General features: G+C 35.5%; 2 protein-coding genes across 2 annotated transcripts; both read left to right on the top strand.

Moving 5' to 3' along the window:
* Positions 1-7,241: 7,241 nt before the first annotated feature.
* Positions 7,242-13,482, top strand: LOC133862811 (plastidic ATP/ADP-transporter). The gene is made up of 5 exons (XM_062298684.1): positions 7,242-8,282; positions 10,511-10,765; positions 11,951-12,094; positions 12,176-12,523; positions 12,836-13,482. Exons 1-5 carry the CDS (start codon positions 7,518-7,520, stop codon positions 13,199-13,201), a joined length of 1,878 nt encoding a protein of 625 aa, XP_062154668.1. The 5' UTR covers positions 7,242-7,517; the 3' UTR covers positions 13,202-13,482.
* Positions 13,483-15,058: 1,576 nt separating this feature from the next.
* LOC133862651 (root phototropism protein 3) lies at positions 15,059-18,200 on the top strand. Its single transcript, XM_062298496.1, has 2 exons — positions 15,059-15,901; positions 17,531-18,200. Exons 1-2 carry the CDS (start codon positions 15,125-15,127, stop codon positions 18,074-18,076), a joined length of 1,323 nt encoding a protein of 440 aa, XP_062154480.1. The 5' UTR covers positions 15,059-15,124; the 3' UTR covers positions 18,077-18,200.
* Positions 18,201-20,198: the final 1,998 nt, after the last annotated feature.

Below are 20,198 nucleotides of genomic sequence, written 5' to 3'. Positions count from 1 at the left end.
GCCTTTATTTTTTAGAAAAAAAAAAAAAATTATGAAAATTTTTAAATATTTAGACATGTGTATTTTTATAAATTTTGTTAAATTCCAACAAGCACTTATAAATCCTTATAATATTTTAAAAAATTTAACAGATTTAAACGAGAAATTATAATGGAGTATTGTAATTTTAGTATTTTTCAATTGCAAAATATCAAAAATTAGAAGCGAAGATTTCGGCACAGGATTCAATGACGTGTCCAAACTGCACACGGAGAAATGAGATTTGCCAGTCAAGTTAAACACCGTTTTGTCGGAGTGTACTTGGTGGGACGATTACGCGTGGATTTTCGGGATTTTCACATCTCGAGGCCGGTGACGTAACCCCCTTCACATTTTCTTCAAACGTGGATCATCCTCCACCGCTCATCGTGGGGACCACGAGTCCCGTCCACGGTTAGAGAATATATGTGTCACCGCAATCAAAATTGGTTTTGGACGGACTAGGGGGACAGGCTTGATGCAATTTTAGTAGCCTTAATTAATCATGCTTTTCTTGATGTTTATATCCACCTTGTTTTAAACCGTTGGTTTCTTCCCTATAGTAGGCAGTAGCTGTCCTATGTTTATTAACTTTTTTTTTTTTTTTCCCTAAACTTTGGTTTTAATTAAAATTGACAATTTTTTTCATAATTCACGAATTGAAAACAAAATTAAGGAGTTATGATTTTCTATAATCGGGTTTTGCTCAATCGGATTGACTCAAACTAGCTCGTTTAATAAATAAGTTAATCCCATGTCAACATACTTAATCCATTTGGTGACTTGTTTGACTGTATAAATCAAATATATATATTTTTTGTTTCTATTTATTTATTAATTCTTTATTCGAATGGGCATAACTTTAATTGGACAATGGATAAATACAACCAAAAAATAAATAAAAAATTATTAGAGCTAGTTTTCAAATAATGTGTCAAACGAGTCAAATGATTTGTGGTAGATTAATTCAACACGACTTGTTTATTAAATAAATTATGCGGGTCAGGTTAGGTCAACCCCACACGACCTGCTTATTAAACGGATTAGTGAGTCTTGTCATGTCATCCGCTTATTTCAATGGGTCATGCCAAAGTTAAAGAATCTAACCCGTTTACTAAACGGATTGTATTAGAATTGATCCACAAGTTGACCCGCCAATCCAAATTACCAACTTTTGGGCAATTAATTATATTGTTGACAAGTCGGCCATCTAACTATTCTGCCTTCATACACTAAGGATATGTTTGACAAATGCTTGTACAGAACAGAGTAGTGAGTTGTTAATTTTGGAATTAGTAAGAAGTGATGATATAATATAAAGTAAAAAGAATTTGTATAGAAAAAGTGAAAAAAATTTGCATTGTAATAAATTTTTTTATTTAAATAATAATAAAAAATTATTGATATGATATAAAAAGTGAAAAAAATAGAATGTTTTGATTTGAATTATTATTGAAAAATGTGAAAAAGTAAGAAAAATTATAAGAATAGTGGCAGAGCACTATCATGTTCTGGCAAGTTCTTTGCCAAACATACCTTTTTAATAGTATGAACCCACCATGATTTGCTTGAGCATAATATTAACGTACAATGGTATGCTTGATCGATTTTTGATTTGCAATTAAAATTGTACTTGTGAAGCATATCCATTTAAAAAAGAAATCATTGGACACCCTCTTAAGTCTAAGTATATGACAAAAAACCTTACAAAAAAAAAGAAAGTACATGACAAAACATACAAAGGTGGAATCTTCAATGATTACCAATGTGGTAATATATCTATTAGATCGAGTCCACATCACTGATAATATGTGTTATTGTATTACATTATGTTGAATTAAATAAATATTAAAGTAAGACTTTACAATAAAAATTTGAAAAAGAAAAAGCCATGGAGGCCTTAAGATGATTCTTTTATGATGGTAAGAACCTCATCCACATCATTTATCAATTGAAAATTGGCTGTAGGTCCCATTTGTAATAAATAATCAATCCATCAATGCTTTTCACAGAAACTTCAAAATTTGGACCAATAACATAGGCAAGGTGACTGAAGAACCTCTCATTTCACCAAGAGGCTAATTAATCAAGCATTTTCCTTTTATAAGAGTCTAATTTTCATGGCAGCCCTTTTGTTTCAACTTAGGACATATATTGACTTCAAGCCAGATATAATCGAATTCTCAAGTTTTTTTTTTTTAGTCAAAAACTTAATTTACAATAAAGTCATCCATCAACTGTACACGAGGCCACGTCACTGCTATAAATCGCACCATGTGTACATGTAACACCCCGGTAAAATATAGGATTTAAGAAATTAAAAACGCGGATGTGATAAGAATAAAATATTGAATTAAATGCACATCATGAGAGTAATTATAAGTGTAGCATGATAAGGTTCGTAGGCATTAGGTCAAAGAGGTTAGAGAAACATTATATACTGGCCAAATATTTGTTGAGATAGTTTCCGATATGATGACGTGTCGACTTCTGGTTGGTAGCTGTAAAAAATTGGTTCTCTTTCTTCTGGGTCGGGTTGTTTTTTCTTCTTTATAGTATGCGACCTTGGGAACCTGTAAAACAGCAAAGACACGTCGAGAATTGGTCGATGATCCTCTTTTAATGCTTAAGTTAGGCGGGTAGTAGGTGATAGTGAAAGTAGAGAAGGAAAAAGATCCTTTGAATACTTGATGACTTGCTATTTATAGGTCCCTTGAAATGGTTGAAAGGTAAGGAAGTTCCAGTTTTTAGGGGATTCCAATCACTTTGGCATGGTATGAACAGTGTTCAGGTACATTTTAAATAGTGATTAGCATGGTAATTAGACACCAAGCGACGTGCGGAGGTCAAGTAAGACGTGTAGTAATCCCGAATTTCTTGGAATTTGGTCACCTAACCAGATGTTGATTTGATTTGACTCCACTAACTAAGCGCTTTGATAAAATCTATAAAGCCCAATCCCCGAGCAAGCATGATGTCCGAAAAGGGTATCCGATCAAGGTCAAGCTTCCACGGGTCACCGCACGGTTTGTATTCGATCCACTTGGTCATTCGGATACCCTCCCCCCCCCCCCAATGCGGGTTCACTTGGGTCGAGGAATAATAATTCCCCAACAATATTCACTATTCAATTTAAGTACATACTACAGTACCATAATGATTAATCGATTTAATACTCGGGTTAGATTGACATTTTTTTCACTTCCCACTTGCATGCCCAACTCATTACTCAATTAGTCACCATACACAACCGATCATAGTAAACATGAGTAATGGTATTTACTAGACTCTTATACGACTGCTATACAATTTCATGATGCGACAGTAAAAATTAGAACTTTAATTAACATTTATAAAAATAATCTCTATCACGTCACTTCAATTATATGACAACCGTATAATACTTTACTAAATAACATTATTCATTAAAAAAACCCAAACGTAGGCTCTATTTGTTTTTACGTAAAATATTTTTCTGGAAAATGTTTTCCGTATTTTTCGATTTTTGGCACGAATGAAAATAATTGTGAAATTGAAAATATTTTCGATTTGACTAAAAAGACTTTTTTAGTTTCGGAAAATAATTTCCTTTATAAATTATGTAAATTCTTTAATTTGAGTTTTTTTTTCTCAAACTCCCGAACCATTACCAAGCCAACAATGGGCCATTGCTGGAGCATCATCAAGCCACCCTAGACCACCATCGAGCCACTTTTAAATCACCATCGAACCACTCCAAATCACCATCAAGCCACCGGTGGACCACCATTGAGCCACTTTCGGACTACTACCGAACAACCATGGATCACTGCCTAGTCACCACTGGATCACTTCTGGACCACCACCAAGCCACAATCAGGCAACTCCCAGACCATGATTGGGCCACCCCCAGGCCACCTTCGGACCATCACTAGACCATTGCCGGGCCATCAAAGGACCACCATTGGCCTCGGACCATAGTCGGACCACCCTCAGGCCACCGCTGACCCAACACCAGGCTAGCACCTGACCACCAGCGGCAGCGGGTCATAGTCGGCCACTGCTGAGACTCAAATTATTAGGTTAATTTTTTTTTAATTATTTTATATTGATATATTTATGTTGTGAATAAAAATTGATTTTTATATGTTAATATAATAGAAATGAAAATATAAATTTTTCTTTTTTGTGATTTTCTTTACGCGTAAAACGCCAAAATATGTTTTAGTGGGAAATATATTTTTCTCAAAACATTTTTTTATTAAAAACATTAAACAACGGAGCCGTAATTAGCATTTGTTACTTTATTTTGGTGTTGCGTTTCATGAAAGGCACTAATCTCTGCCTCAAATCGATTATCCTGGGCGAACAAAAAAAAAGGGTGGTGCGTATAAGTTGCAAGCACATCAGCTTAGATCAAGGATTCCCCTTGGAATTCATTTCTTCTTCCTTTATTTTATTTTATTTTCTAAAAAAAGGAAAAAGAAAAAATAAATAGAGCAGAAGAAATAAGGGTCCAAAGAGCCTATAATATCGATCTGGTGTCTTAGTCATGAACTTTTGTGCCTTCTTAGGAACTAGAAGCGTGGAATAAACTATGTTGTTGACAAAATTTTTTGCCCCCCAAGAAATGCATAACAAAGGAGTCAAGAAGACCAACTCTGACTATTTGGTTCAAACGTGGAGAACTTGTACACTGCCACCAACTAATTTCATTCCTATTCATGGGACAACTGATTATTCAAATTTATATCATATGAAAAATATTTTTTTTTCGACTAAAAAACAAAAAATACCCTCTAAAATAAAAAAGTCTATTAAGTAATAATTGATGTAGTCTTGGGTCGATGTTTTAAATTGAAATGATGACTATGGGTTTGTTTGATACAAAATTTTTTTTAAAGGGTATTATTTTTTTAGTTGAAAAAGTATTTTGTTTGTGATATAAATTTCAAAGTAATTTCTAAATGTTTTATAAATATTTTGAGTTTGAAGTTGTTTGTGCATGCCTAAAATGATTAGTATATATGCCCGCTGCTGAACATTGTCATGAAAATATGTGGCCAACCTTTCACCGATCATCTCTCGTGGGTGCGGTTATAGAGCGCGTGAGTTATACGTGTTGCTACTCTTTTTAATTTCCTGCAGCAGATCTCTTCTATCGTAATACTTTTGGCTTTCTTTTGTAGAGCTTTTTTAAATCATCAAAAATTTCAAATCCGAATCTAAACTTAAAAAATATCCGACCTTGGTTCCCTGCTCTATCACCTCAGAAGGTGTCTTCTTCACTATTGTACAACTATCTTTTAGTCTCCCTAACTCCCTTATAAGTTAAAATGAGTTTCATTTGTTAATATTTATACTGTTCATCATGGGTCGCTATAACTAACTTTGCTGACAGTAATTTCGATTGCCTTTTCTGTCTTCAGAGTTCATTTTTGAAACTGTAAATGAATTGCTGTCACGATTGAATTTTCCTTTTAGTATTTGTATTTTGAGGAGAAGACTAATTGTTAATAAACTACGTGTTCCTCATGGGAAAAAGGGAACATCAATGTAGCCCACCACTATTTTCAGCATGTGCTCATTGATTCATCAACATTGGTTTGGCTTGGTTTGGTTTGGCTGTCAAGTGGGGCTGAATAATCTTTTCTGTTTCCCTGGTTTGACCTTGTAAACAGTTTGGTGGAGAAGAAAAGTCTGTCTCAATTACAACCTCAACCTCAACCTCAACAAGTATGTTCCTCTTCCTGTCAATTATATATGCATATTATTTAGGCTAATGATTACAATGTTGTCTGTACAGGCTGTACTTGCTGTGATTTGTTGTGGTTGTAGGATTTCTTACGACTTTCCTTTTCTTTCCTAATATGGGCTATCCTCTTCTTCATATGGGAGTGCCTTGGAATGAGTTATCTCATGAATAAAACTTAGGTTACATTTACTTCCATGTTTTCACTCATTGTGTGATTCTCTCCTTAAATTACCACTACATTGCTAATATTTTTTTTTCTTTCTCCCAAATAAAATAACTATTGATAGAGTTATTATTCCCCTCAAACCATTTAAATTTGTCAATGTCCTCTTAAGAGAAGTAAAAAGAGAAAAATGACCTTAAATTTTGTTAATAAAAAAAAATACTCTTATAAATTAAAAAAAGAAAAAACATAGAAATATATATATATATTTTTTTTAAAAAAAAAACTAAGGGAGTAGCCGAGCCACCCATTTGGCCAAATGGAGGTGGTCGAACCACCTTTAGATATGGCCGATGGGGGGTGGACTACCCCAAAATGGGCAGGGGTGATTTTTCATTTTATTTAAATAAAATTAGTTTTTTTTTTTAATAATGATTTTAAGATTTTTTTTTTAAATTTTATTAATGATATTTTTGTCATTAGAGGAAAATCAACAAATTTTAGTAGTTTGTGAGACATTAACTCATTCAATAGTTTGTGAGAAACATCGACAATAAGATGATAAGGAAAGTATGTGTATTTTTTTTTTCAACTTTTTAAAATGATGATTTTTACTTTTTGGTTGTCCTACAACATAAATATGAAAACAAAACTTCTTTTATTTTATGATTGTAATTTATAATTGGTGCATCTTATGGGGTACATAATAGTACCATATTAAATTTATTTTTTAAAAAATGTGTCAATATTAACATTAAATACACAAAATTAAAATTAGTTCTATTCATTTCACCCCAAATGAAAGAGCATCCAATTACAAGATATCAAGGGTAGGTAGGGAAATTCAGGAATGAACGAGTTCACATTCGCTTAGGAAAAAGAAAAGAAAAAGAAAAAGAAAAGAGTTCACATTCCACGATTTTGTATCTCACATCTCACATGTAACTTTCAATGCCATGAATCCCAGGGCCAGGAGTCACGTCACGTGCCTAGTAACCCACAATCATAAAAAAGTGCGAAATATCTATATGGTGTTTTCGGCCATTTAACAAACTTATTAGTGTCATTTTGGACTTTTCAGCTCATAATCATACTTCTCTGCACACTTTTGTAGGATCCCTTTTGGGTTTCCTTTTTCCTAAACTATGCTTGACTGCTTCCAATACACAGTAATTCATAATCCTCCTTTATTCACACAAATCACTGTTCCGAATCCAATTTTTCGGAGTTGATCCGAGATAATTGTCTTTTTATTAACAGCTTGGAACTTAAACCAACTGTTCTGGCACTTATTATGCCACTTCCAATGAAATTTTGACAAAGGAAAGGAAAGGAAAGGAAAAAGAGGAGTTTTTAAGTTTTATTATTACTTTTTAATTTTCAGATTTTTGTTATGGTTTTTGTTTTTTACTTCTTCGAGCCGGAGGGTTTGGTGAGTTTGGTTTCTTTGCTGTGATATAAAACCATACTTTGTGTCGACTCTCAGAAAAAATAATCATTCTTTCAGCCACCTTATCTCTCTTATCTGTGTCTCTCTTCATGTTCTCCTCTTGAAAAACCAAGCTCAAGCTTTTGGGTTTTTCTCAAGGACCTAAGAGAGACATGGAGGGTGTTCTAAAGGCAAAAGGGCTTCTCTCTCTGCCCTCAAACCCCAAACCCAGGGTTTTATCCTCATCACAGGGCTTGAAGCATAGATTTCTGACCACTAAACCTAAAACCTTTGGTGGGTTTTCTCTATCCTCGAATGGGTTCCAAAAATTAAATGGGTTTGTCTCAAAAACTCATGGTTTTGGCCAAAAAGAGAGGAACTTGTTTATCTGCAGGGCTGAGGCTGCGGCGGCAGCTGACGGGCAGCCACTGTTTGGTGAGCCAGAAATCGAGAAGCCGAAGATTTTGGGTGTTGAGGTTACGACGTTGAAGAAGATTGTACCGCTTGGGTTGATGTTCTTTTGTATTCTTTTCAACTATACAATCCTGAGAGACACAAAGGATGTATTGGTTGTGACAGCCAAGGGGAGTAGTGCAGAGATTATACCATTTCTCAAAACGTGGGTGAACTTGCCTATGGCTATTGGGTTCATGTTGTTGTACACCAAATTGGCTAACGTGTTGTCTAAACAGGCTCTCTTCTATTCTGTTATTCTCCCTTTCATCGCCTTCTTTGGGGCATTTGGGTTTTTCCTGTATCCTCTCAGCAGTCATATCCATCCCGAGGCGTTTGCTGATAAGCTTCTCGGGATACTTGGCCCAAGGTTCCTCGGTCCCCTTGCTATTATGAGGATCTGGAGCTTCTGTTTGTTCTATGTCATGGCTGAACTTTGGGGTAGTGTGGTGATTTCAGTTCTGTTTTGGGGCTTTGCCAATCAGGTAATTAATTATCTCACCAAGTATACTTTATAAATAATCTTTCTGCTTGATTGTTTTGAAGTTTTGGTTTTAGATTTTGATGTCAGAACTTTGTTGTATGGTATCTTATTTTCTTATATACAATTGAAGGTATCTTCTGTTACCGCTTCCTAATTTATTCTTTCTACAGGCTGCTCAAACACAAAAGATATCTGTCTATTGTGTGATATGGAATTTCTACTTAGTTAGACCGTTATTTCACTTTTTTTTTTTTCAGTATTAAGTTGTCTTATGTTTTTACATGTACTCCTTTGGGGGCTGGTTTATGCTTTTGCGAATATCAGTATCTTTGATCAGAAAAAAAGAGAGAGGAATATCAGTATCTTTACATGGATGCATTCCGATTGGGAGTTTTCACTGTAGAATACTATTAATTAGGTTTTCCACGCGAGTTGGCTGCTCAGAGTAGAAAGGAAACTGCCCAATTATGCTCTGCGTTTGAAATGAAGGCTTCATATTCAATAATTTTCTTTGGATGAATGATTTCATCCAACTGATATATTTATTTTTTATTTTTTATTTTTATTTTCGTCTGGCAACAAATAGGTAATTTCTTCCTGCGTTGGACATGGCTAATTTCTTGGAATGTATAGGATGCTTGAAGGCTGGAATAACATTATAAATTAGGATATCTTATGTTGCATGAATCTGAAGTTTGCTTGATATGATAGGCTTGATGATAATGTTTTCTTGCTGAAAATTCTGTCCCTATTTGATGTCTTCCAAAACGAGACTATGATTTGTGCAGTAGTGGGCGGTGCCTGGTTCTGCCTCTAAGATTGGCCTCTTTGAAAGAAAAAGACAAGGTCATTTTTTTATGTTATGGCTTTCTGTAATTTATTGTAGCTGAACTGGATAGGAACATACTTTGGCCCGCAAAGTGTTGGCTTCCAAGTTATGTCTCGTGGTCAGCATCAGTCTTGAAGTGTGATTCTGCATTTGTTAAGAAACATGAGTAATTTTGGTACACAAAATGTGGAAATACCCAGTCCCTCTGCAATGTTATGTTATGGGATTAATGCTTTTGAATCATACTTGATTGGTATCTAAGATTCTAAGTAAACTTATTATCACTATATATTTTCACCGAGTTATTAGGAACAATTGATTGTTTTATGCACATTATTTTGAGGTTTTATTTTTTTGAAGATAATTATGTATGACATTGATCCGTTGGTCATATCACAGTGCGCTCTTCTTTTGCAACTCTTGCTTATGGAATGATTTACTTCTAAATTTAAAAGGATAAGGGAAAAGATGTGCATACATTCTACACATACTATAATTGGCAGACATATTAAGGGAGGGAAAGACCAACAAATGATCAATATGTTCACAGAAATATTTTTCTATTTAAGTTCCCATGCATTTTACCCATAAAATCCTTGTTAAAAGGACCTGTTACTTCATTGTGCAACAAATGACAAGCATTTTTTTTTTCTCACTGTACCTTCCTTTTCCATCTACTCTTAATTGTCTTAGTTTTTAAATAACAAGCATCTCCTATTCCCACTGAATATGTCTTTCCCGATATTATTAACTGGTGGTTTTAAGTATTAAGGTTAGCCAGCTGATGGGCATTGGAATTTTTGGAGGTTGACTCAAATATTTCATGGTACTCTTACAGTTGGTGATAAAGCGGTTGCTTACAGGCAGCTGCTCTGTCTGGGAGTGCAAATTGTATGTTTCATGCACATTCTAGAGCATGTAAAAGGGACTAGGTAGAAAAAGTCCCTAGCTGTTTTCCCTATAAACATAACTGCATCTGTTTTGATAACATAAGCATGACCTAAATATCACTGGTTTGTATGATTCTGTCTAGTAATTTGGGAAACAGAAAAATCATGGCTGAGTTTGGACAGTCTCAGTGAAGTTTGAATTGAAATATAGTTGCTGAATTGTGACTCTCTCTTAAAAAAACTGAAATAAAAATATATTCTGCAAAAGGCTGAAACAGGAAGAGGTTCAATCTTACAACTACATTCATATCCTCGTAAATCTTCTCATCTTCACTATATCTTTTTCTCGCAATTAAAGAAAGTCTGATGTTGATTACTTCTTTATATGATTAGTCTTTGACAATTTCATATGAATTCAATTGCATTGTATATATTTTTTCTACATGTTAGTTATAATGGTCTCTGTCTTCCTTCAGTCAATCTCTAATATGTTGCAGGCGTTTTGTGCAGATAACTACTGTTGACGAAGCAAAACAATTTTATCCCCTTTTCGGTCTCGGGGCAAATGTTGCTCTTATATTCTCAGGTCGAACAGTGAAGTATTTCTCACAAATGAGGCAAAATTTGGGCCCTGGTGTTGATGGTTGGGCCATCTCCCTAAAAGGAATGATGAGCATTGTGGTGTTGTTCGGCTTTACAATCTGTTTCCTCTACTGGTGGGTGAACAGTTATGTTCCTCTTCCAACCCGTAGTAAGAAGAAGAAGGTAATAATCTTCTGCAAGGAACCTCCTGTTGATCCCTAGTCTACCTAAATGTGTTTGTTTGGTAAACATTTATATTGGCCCAATTTCTGTTTATTCCTTTACTTTTGCTTAACATGGCAGTCTTTCTTAATTAAGGAACTGAAAAGCCGGGAAGTTACTAAAACATGATGTGCCACTGTCTTATTTGTAAATCAGCTTTGTTTACTAATAAGCTAGTTGTTGAGTATATACGTGTGAATCTAAAATGATTAAGTCCCACATTAGAAAGATGTCACAAATGTGTGTGATTAATATTACATAGCTAGGCCTAAACTTATAGACTAAAGCTTTTGGGTTGAGTGGAGTCCCAAAATGCTATATTATGGTTTCATTAGAACCCTTTCCAAGGTGTCAATCTACCTAACATCTGGTATTAGAACCTATGCTGGTTTGCAGTTTCGTGGATTGTAGTGGTCCCTTTTGTTGTTAGAGCAGGGACAGTGTGCATGGCATGGATGTGGGCTCCCTAAAGTAGGGGCAAGGGTGCATGGCATGTGCAATTCCACATAGCATAGGAGTGATCCTAGAGATGGCCTATATGGTTAATAAAGCTTCTGTTCGAGGGAGAGTGTAGCAATGTGGTGATGGACTCATGTGAAGAGGAGGTTCTTGAGTATATACGTGTAAATGTAAAATGGTTAAGTCCCACAGTGGAAAGAGGCCACAAGTGTGAGTGGTTAATATAACATAGTTAGAATCAAAACTCATAGACTTTGTTACTTATTCCATAAGTTTAAGCTAATAGGAAATGGTAAATTTAATCATTGAATCAATATTTTAACACTCTCCCTCATTTATTAGCTCAAGCTCCCTTTTAATAGGTAAGGCCTAACACTTAGAATATTTAATTGAAATGAGGGTGAATTAACGAAGACAGGATTCGAATTCAGAATCTGGTTGTGTTAAATCGTCATTTATCCCATAAACTTAAGCTAATAGAAATGGGTAAATTTAATCATTTAATCAGTACTTTTAAACTTTTGGGTTAAATGGCGTATTGGCATGCTATATTATGGTGTCCCTAGAACACTTCCCAAGGTCTCAATCACCCTAACACTAGCTTTTATGCATGTGTAGGCTGATTGGATCCTGCTTGTTCATACAGTTATTCAACATATGGTGACAGGTCTTTTTCTCTTGTTGCAGGAAAAGCCCAAAATGGGTACAATGGAGAGCTTGAAATTCTTGGTTTCTTCAAGATACATTAGGGATCTTGCCACTTTGGTGGTTGCATATGGTATTAGCATCAACCTTGTGGAGGTTACATGGAAATCTAAGCTGAAAGCTCAGGTAAGCTAACGATGGATTGTCCCATTGTGATGTCTCAATTGATTGTTAGTTAATGAGTCTCTGACTTTCTAAGTTGTGCAGTTTCCAAGCCCAAATGAATACTCTTCCTTTATGGGTGACTTCTCAACTGCCACTGGAATAGCAACTTTCACGATGATGCTTCTGAGCCAATATATATTTAACAAATATGGATGGGGAGTTGCTGCCAAGATCACACCCACAGTTCTGCTTCTGACAGGAGTTGGTTTCTTTTCCCTGTTATTATTTGGGGATCCATTTGCCCCTGCTCTTTTGAAGTTTGGGATGACTCCTCTTCTTGCAGCTGTGTATGTGGGTGCCTTGCAAAACATTTTCAGCAAGAGTGCCAAGTACAGCTTATTTGACCCTTGCAAAGAGATGGCCTATATTCCCTTAGATGAGGAAACCAAGGTTTGGACACTTTTGTCGCTTTTCAGGGTTCTTAAATCTTAAAAATGACCTAGATTGGTTTAAGTGATGTTTGAAAATCTGAAAATTAAAATTGTCATAATGCTTAGTTTATACGAATAAGAAAGGGGAAAAACTTTATGAATTTTTATGCCTGAAATTGAGATGTCAACAGTTCATAAATTTCACTAGAACGTTGAATATATAATTTTTCAACTTTTGATAAGTCATAACATTTTATTTCAACATCAATTCAGTAATATTCGTCTCGTGAGGCCAGTTGTGTTTACTTTGCCTATTTATTGCTTGCTTTAGGTTAAAGGGAAGGCAGCCATTGATGTTGTCTGCAACCCATTGGGGAAGTCTGGCGGTGCTCTGATACAGCAGTTTATGATCTTAACCTTCGGGTCACTCGCGAATTCAACTCCTTACCTAGGAGGGATACTTCTGGTGATTGTTCTTGCTTGGTTAGGAGCAGCCAAGTCTTTGGATACCCAGTTTACCGCATTGCGTCAGGAGGAAGAGCTGGAGAAGGAGATGGAAAGAGCGGCCGTCAAGATCCCAGTTGTGGCTGAAAACTCAACTGGGAATGGCTCTCTTGCAAGTGGCTCAGCACTGAATCCAACGGCCAGTGACTCCGCAGGCAGTTCATCTGAAACCTCAACCCCCCAAAATATTTGATAAGTTCTCTTCCGTCAGGTTGTTGAACAGGAAGATTAAGTGGAACACAGATGAGAACCAGTGTTAGGTGAATCATTGGTTGTAGAATATCTCTCTACACATAAAATAAGTATGTTACTGAATGTTTTTGACGTCCAGTTTTCCATATTTAATGGGCTTACAATCTGTTTAGGTTTTAAGTTTCTCTACTTGGGTAGAATTTGTTTGGTATTTTTACAAAAAACTTGTTGCTGCAAATTTATAATGGATGATAGCTTGCACTGGGGGTTACTTCCACGCAATGTGATGTTGTCGGAGCTGATGCTCTGTTTTTTTGCATGCATGCTCATATCATTAAATCATGTACCAGTTCAGGCAAACGGACATTGTAGTTGAAAAGCAAAAAAGGGTAATTGTAACTTGTTCTATGAATTCTTCCAAGCAAACGGACAATGTAGGCTGTAGCTGAGCTGCTATTGTTTGCAACAAAACAGACAAAATCCAAGTTCACATGTTGGTTATGGCATATGCGTGCGGTATCCCATCTCCTTCCCACCATTCGTACATTTCTAGATTACTGCCATAAATTGATTGACCTGTTAATGAATTTCTATCTGTATGATTTTGAGGATCAAAGGGAAATAGATTTTTCTTTTGCTCGTAAGCAGGAAGTGGCCTAGATATCAAAGATCCCACAAAAGATCATCGAAGATATATAGTTTTTGTTGGTACAGTTTTCGGTACGGTGACGTGTTGCCTTGTAATTCGTTGCCTTCTTTTCTTAATTTTCGCTCTCCTCGTAATCTTCGTTCGGACTATGGGGTGCCAACCGGACCCCCACTCCGATGCCTAAGTCAATTCAAACTAATTTTCTGGAAAATATCTGTAATCTCAAAAGCTTAGAGAATGTACTCGTTTTTAATACCTGGCGTAGTAGTCTTATTTATAGGCTCACAGTTCACAGTTATAAAACCGCTAGAGTGCTTGGAGCATAATTTAATTAGGAGTCTGAGTCATAGATCACATAGTCTTGAATCTTATCTTCATAAAATTCAAATTGGGTAGTAGAGTCCAAACTGGATAGAACACTACCCCTTTAGCCAATGTCATTCTATTAGGTACCTTATCCCATATTTGATGGGATAGAAGCCTATTTTGATATATTCTGAATAGAATAATGATTCAATGTCACCTAAATATACAACTTTTCACCATCTTGCTTATGTGGCAAGGTGGTCCCTCACTACTTTTTGAATTTTTTTATTTTTTAAAAATAAATTAAGGTGAGGGACCACCTTACCACATAGACAAGGTGGTGAAAAGTTGTATATTTAGGTGGTAGTGAATCATTACTCTTCTGAATATCTGTCTTTTTGGATATAAAGAATGATTTTGTACTTGGGTCTAATTTGGCCGGGCCAACCCGATGGGCTTGGCCCCCGATACTACCTTAGGCCCACCCACGTGTCTTTAGTGTTAATTATTTCTCCCAACAGTTTTCTTTCGTGGCCTGCTCACAATCGCTTGGTGTTGGGAAAGAAAATCTAGAGACAGAGAGGGAAAAGAGGACAAGTTTTATTAAATGCAAAACATTATATTCCCTGACATGGAGAAGTGGAGAACAAAATTAATTATAACACCACCAAAGCACGAAAGGGACTCAGAAAATAGAAACAGAGGACTGTCTTTCTCTTATCTCTCTCTCTCTCTCTCTTTGCTGCTCATCTCCTATCCTCTCAAGCTACAACCCTCCAACGGTAAGTAAGAAAAATATTTATCCCGAAACACCCCATGCTGACGTTTCTGTTCCTCTTTTCATTGTGCAAGAATCCCAAGGATAACTTGGTCAATTAGAAGATAGGTATGCCTCTTTTATTTTACTGATCTCATATTTACTTGTACCGTACTACTCCTACCCTGTATTTCCCATGTCATATATCTGGCATGAACTCACTCCCTCCAACTTGTTCACCAAAAATGAAGAGGCAATCCTTTCCGGAATCCGTCACTTTCCCGGGAAAAGCATCCCACTTCGCGGCCGAGGTCTGGTTCGACGACGCATGTATCCTCGATATGGACTACTTCGTCAAAACCCTCTCCGGCATTAAGGCCAAGGGTGTACGACACGACCTAATCGGTTCCATAATCACCCACTACGCCTCCAAATGGCTGCCAGACCTATCCGGTGGCGGGGACGCGGACGCGGCAGAGAAGAGCCTAACAAACTTTGAAGAATCGCCCGAAAGCGTCACGGCTTCGTGGATGAAGAAGCGGTTCTTTGTGGAAACCATCGTGGGAGTTCTCCCCCCCGAAAGGGATTCCATCCCTTGCAACTTCCTCCTCCGCCTCCTCCGGACCGCCAACATGGTCGGCGTCGAGCCCACCTACCGAGCCGAGCTCGAGAAACGTATATCATGGCTGCTCGACCAGGCTTCACTGAAAGAACTGATGATACCGTCGTTTAGCCACACTTGTGGGACTTTGCTAGATTTTGAGCTCGTTATCAGGCTGGTGAAGAGGTTTGTGAATTTGGATGAGGCTGCCAAATCTGGAGCTGCTGCATTGATTAAGGTCGCAAAGCTTGTGGACTGTTATCTTGCCGAGGCAGCCGTCGATTCCAATCTGAGCTTGTCCGATTTTGTGGCGCTTGCCGGAGCTCTCCCTGGCCATGCCCGCGCCACCGATGACGGCTTATACCGAGCCATTGATACTTATCTCAAAGTAAGTTACTTGCTATTTCTATCTAGTCTAGAGTCTAGATGAATTCAGAGGAAACAAATTTCTTTCTTCTTTGGGAGAGCCTATCATTCATAGCTTCAATAAATCATTAAATTCACATTTTTTTTAATTATCGGCTTAAATTTTTAAAATTAGTGATTTAACGTATTATCAAGATAATTAAAGATTGAGTTGGAATCTTATTTTCATAATTTATCTCACATTTTAATCACTAATTTTGAGCACTACCAACAATTTCGTAAATTTCATTCTTAGGAAAAACCGTTAAAAAACTCATTGAATCAGATTTTCATATTCTCTAAACTAAATAAATACCAATCAACTAAAAGTTATACCCAAAATCTAAGAAAACAAAAATAGATCCCTTAATATTATTTTAATTTAAAAAATTTTCTTATTCCTCTCACATTTATTTGAACAATATTTAAATGATTTATATTTTCCCTAGTATTTAATTTAAATGATAATAAAAATTATTATGGAGTTCATTTAAATAAAAAAGTAAAAAGTGGTTTAATTTTTTAAATTAAAAAAAAAAATTTAAGAGAAATTGTTGTTAATACTCTAAAAAAGACTGTTATAATTTAAATTAATCCTTCTTATCCTATTAAACTTTTTAAATAAACGATAATTTAACAAATATGTGTTGACCCTTATAAGAGTGCTTAATTAATGATTTAATCTAGCATGATTTTCTACTGTCTATCACCCCAGGCTTCAGTAATTAATGATCAGTTATTTAACCCAAATTAATGTTCAAAAGAAAGAAAAAAAACCCACAAGAAAAGAAGAAGAAGAAGAAGAGCCTAGGTCAAATGATTCCTCTTATGTGTTGTCACAACTCACGCATAAGATTCCTCGTCTGTTGAAGCCTGGAGGGTTAGGTGGCCAGGTCCTTGCAATTTGCAGGGCAGAGAGTAAAATGACATCAATGCCCTTTATCTTGGTTACAATAGCCTAGCTAGGGGTACGTACGTAGTTATCTAAATTTGGCTTTTCTTTGGTCCCCTCTCATGGAGCACGTGAAAGGTAGCGTAAGGGTAGGGTTTGAATTGGATTGGGATTTGGAAGTGTACTTTCAACCTAAACCCTAACTCATCACACCCAATTGTTAAACCTCTTTCCTCCTTAAAGATACAATCTGTCTCTAGCTTAAAAAAGGGCATTGATTCCTTTCCAAACCTAGACGGATCGACGGCAATTATTTGTTTGAATTGTTAATAATATTGACAGATAATATAAGAGATCTCACATGAAATCATCTGTTTGAATAGATGGTTGGACAACTCAAAATTTATTTGGATAAATAAGTTATAATATGAAATCTCTCACCTTACTCCCAATAATTACTATCAATTCGGACAAAATAATTGCCGTGAATTTCAGTTCGTCTACTACTACTCAAATAAACTTGAACTAATTTCAATACATGTATGATGATAGCATCGTGGTATGATGGGGGTCCAATAATCATAAAAGAAAATGGATTACCCTAATTATTCTTCATTTACATAAATCATTTCGAGAAAATACATTGTTGTCTCTAGTTAATGAGAATGTTTCAGCTCATCAATCAAAGTCGATCGGTACTCTTAATTTGTATCTTGGCAGGCACATCCTCGCGCATCAAAGCAAGAAAGAAAGAGTCTCTGCCTACTAATTGACAGCCGAAAACTCTCACCAGAGGCATCTCTTCATGCAGCCCAAAACGAACGCTTGCCCGTCCGAGTTGTCATCCAAGTGCTCTTCTCGGAGCAAAACAAGCTCACTCGCCATATTGATTCGAGTGGCTCCTTCAGTGGCAACCGGAGCCCGAGCCTTGCGCTTGAACCGTCTGTCCGGTGCCACTCTAGGCGTGAAATGACAGCTCAGCAAATGGAGATAAGAAGGTTGAAGGAAGACGTAATTAAGCTTCAAAGCCAGTGCAATTCCATGCAAGTGCAAATGGAGAGGCTTTTGGAGAAGAAGAAGGGGTTTTTCAAGTGGAAGAAGTTTGGAATGTTGCCTTCATTCAAGGGTGTTAATGTGGTTCAGAAAGTTGAAGAGGTTGAAGAAGAAGAGGTGGAGTCTGGGCGGGAAACGCCTCATGACATTAAAACCAAGCTGATGATCCGAAGTGCTAAGCCTCCCCCAAAGTGGAGGAAATCCATGTCTTGAAGGTGAAGATCAAAGGCTGGGGAATTAGTAAGCAAGTTTATGTTGTTATTATGCATTATTTTATGACTTTCTGAAATAATTGTAAGGCTTAAATAAGATCTATATATATTTCCTTCTGTTGCAATTTCAGAATTAACTAGCTAGGGTACGGTATATACCAATTAAGTTAATGCAATATTGATTTAGAAAAAGAAAAAAAGAAAAAAAAAAGCTAATGCAATATTTGTCCTATCATTCTAATATAAGCTCTAAAGATGGATATTATATATACTGCAATCAATTCGCAAATTATCCTTGACCTAACAAGGTTTCAATTTTAAGCCAAGGTAATTTAGTTAATTAGTTGTTCACATCCATGAAGCCAATAGATTTATGGTCTATGGAGGCATTTCGTGTGCGCCATTTTTATTACGATATGAGGGGCATGGCTGATTCGATACATTTTGAAGCCTAACACGATAAGTTTAAGTGAAATAATTTTCTTATATTTAAATATTAATGTTGTATTTTTACTTATTACTATACATATTACATACCGATCACTATGTATAAATTTTGAAGCCTAACACGATACGAGGGAATATAAAAAATGATCACTATGTATAAATTTTGAGCAATTTTTAACATATCCTTTATAAAATTACAATTTACTCTAATGAAAATCCAATAATTGATGAAATCAAATAAAACAAATTAATACAAAGTGATTGAGTGAGTTTTTGATAACTAACCTTTTTGGTAAAGTATACATATCTCTCTCAAACTATCACCCCATTGTCAATGTCTCTCCCAAACTATCAATTGTGTCAATGTCTCTTCTAAACTACTAACAAATATTAATGTCCCACCAAGGCCAGCAAAAAGACAAAATGACCATAAAAAAATTTCAATCAGAAAAAAAATATCTTAATAAATTCGAAAAAAAAAAAAACTAAAAAAAGAAAAAAGAAAAAAGAGTGGCTCGGCCAACACCCCCTTGATTTTTTTTTTTTTTTTTTATTAAGAATTTTTAGTTTAGTTTAGTTTTTTTTTTTTAAAAAAAAATAAAAATAAAAATTATGAAGGGTATTTTTGGTCTTTGGGGGCGGGGTGGCACCGAGAGCAATTGGTAGTTTTTAGAAGAACATTGACAATGTGATAGTAGTTTAAGAATGATATTTTTAATTCATTTATTTATTTTTATCACTAATTAGCTATGAGATGATTTTAATTTTTAAGGACTTGAACATTGAGTTGTTGGAAAATAATGAATTTTGAGAAAATGATAGGAAATTCATTTTAAATAAGTTCATTTTTTTTCTTTTCTTTTCTTTTCTTTTTTTTTTTTTTTTTTTTTTTTTTTTTTTTTTTTTTTTTTCACTAATCAGCTATGAAATGATTTTAAGGCATTGAACATTGAATTGTTGGAAAATAATGAAATTGGAGAAAATAATAGGAATTTAATTTTAAATAAGACTTGAATAGAAAAATAGAGAGAAAAAAATGAAAAGTTATAAAGATAATAGTGAAATTCTTGTAGAAGACGGGGGCATGGATGGATGCGTTTCTCCCTTCCCCTTGAGATGGGTAAATGTTTGCACAAAACACTCTGTTAGCTCTACACAACGTCGTTAAAATATTAAAGTTAAATGTGGACCGTATATTTTTAAATTGGAGATGCCCTGTTGTTATTTCTATCGGACCTAAACCAGATCCAATATAAACCATATTTGTTGAGCAAGAGTAATTCTATACTACTCACCCTTTTATTCCCCTTACGTCTTCCAAAAGTTGATGTAGCGTGGTCTTTTATAACATTTAGGACATGAAAATGAACTTTTTAATTGAAAAAATTACGCTACATTAACTTTTGAACGATGGAAAGAAAATAAAACGGTGGTGTATAGAATTACTCTTGCAGCGGTTATAAAAATGCTTTAATTTGTTGTCTAGATAATACCGTTAAACCAATAGGTTAATTGCCGTTTATTCGAAAGAAAATGTTTTCCTATAAATCCAAACATGATAAGATGTGAAATATATTAACTTGGGGGTTAAGGTGTACTTCCCTATACATTGGTGAGTTTAGGCTAATTTTTTCATTCAAATAATTATTGTCTTGCTGGTTAATTATAGTTATTAG

This window comes from Alnus glutinosa, chromosome 3 (assembly GCF_958979055.1).
Source record: "Alnus glutinosa chromosome 3, dhAlnGlut1.1, whole genome shotgun sequence".
In the NCBI taxonomy this organism is placed as follows: Eukaryota; Viridiplantae; Streptophyta; class Magnoliopsida; order Fagales; family Betulaceae; genus Alnus; species Alnus glutinosa.
This window is presented reverse-complemented; position numbering and strand designations above follow the sequence as displayed.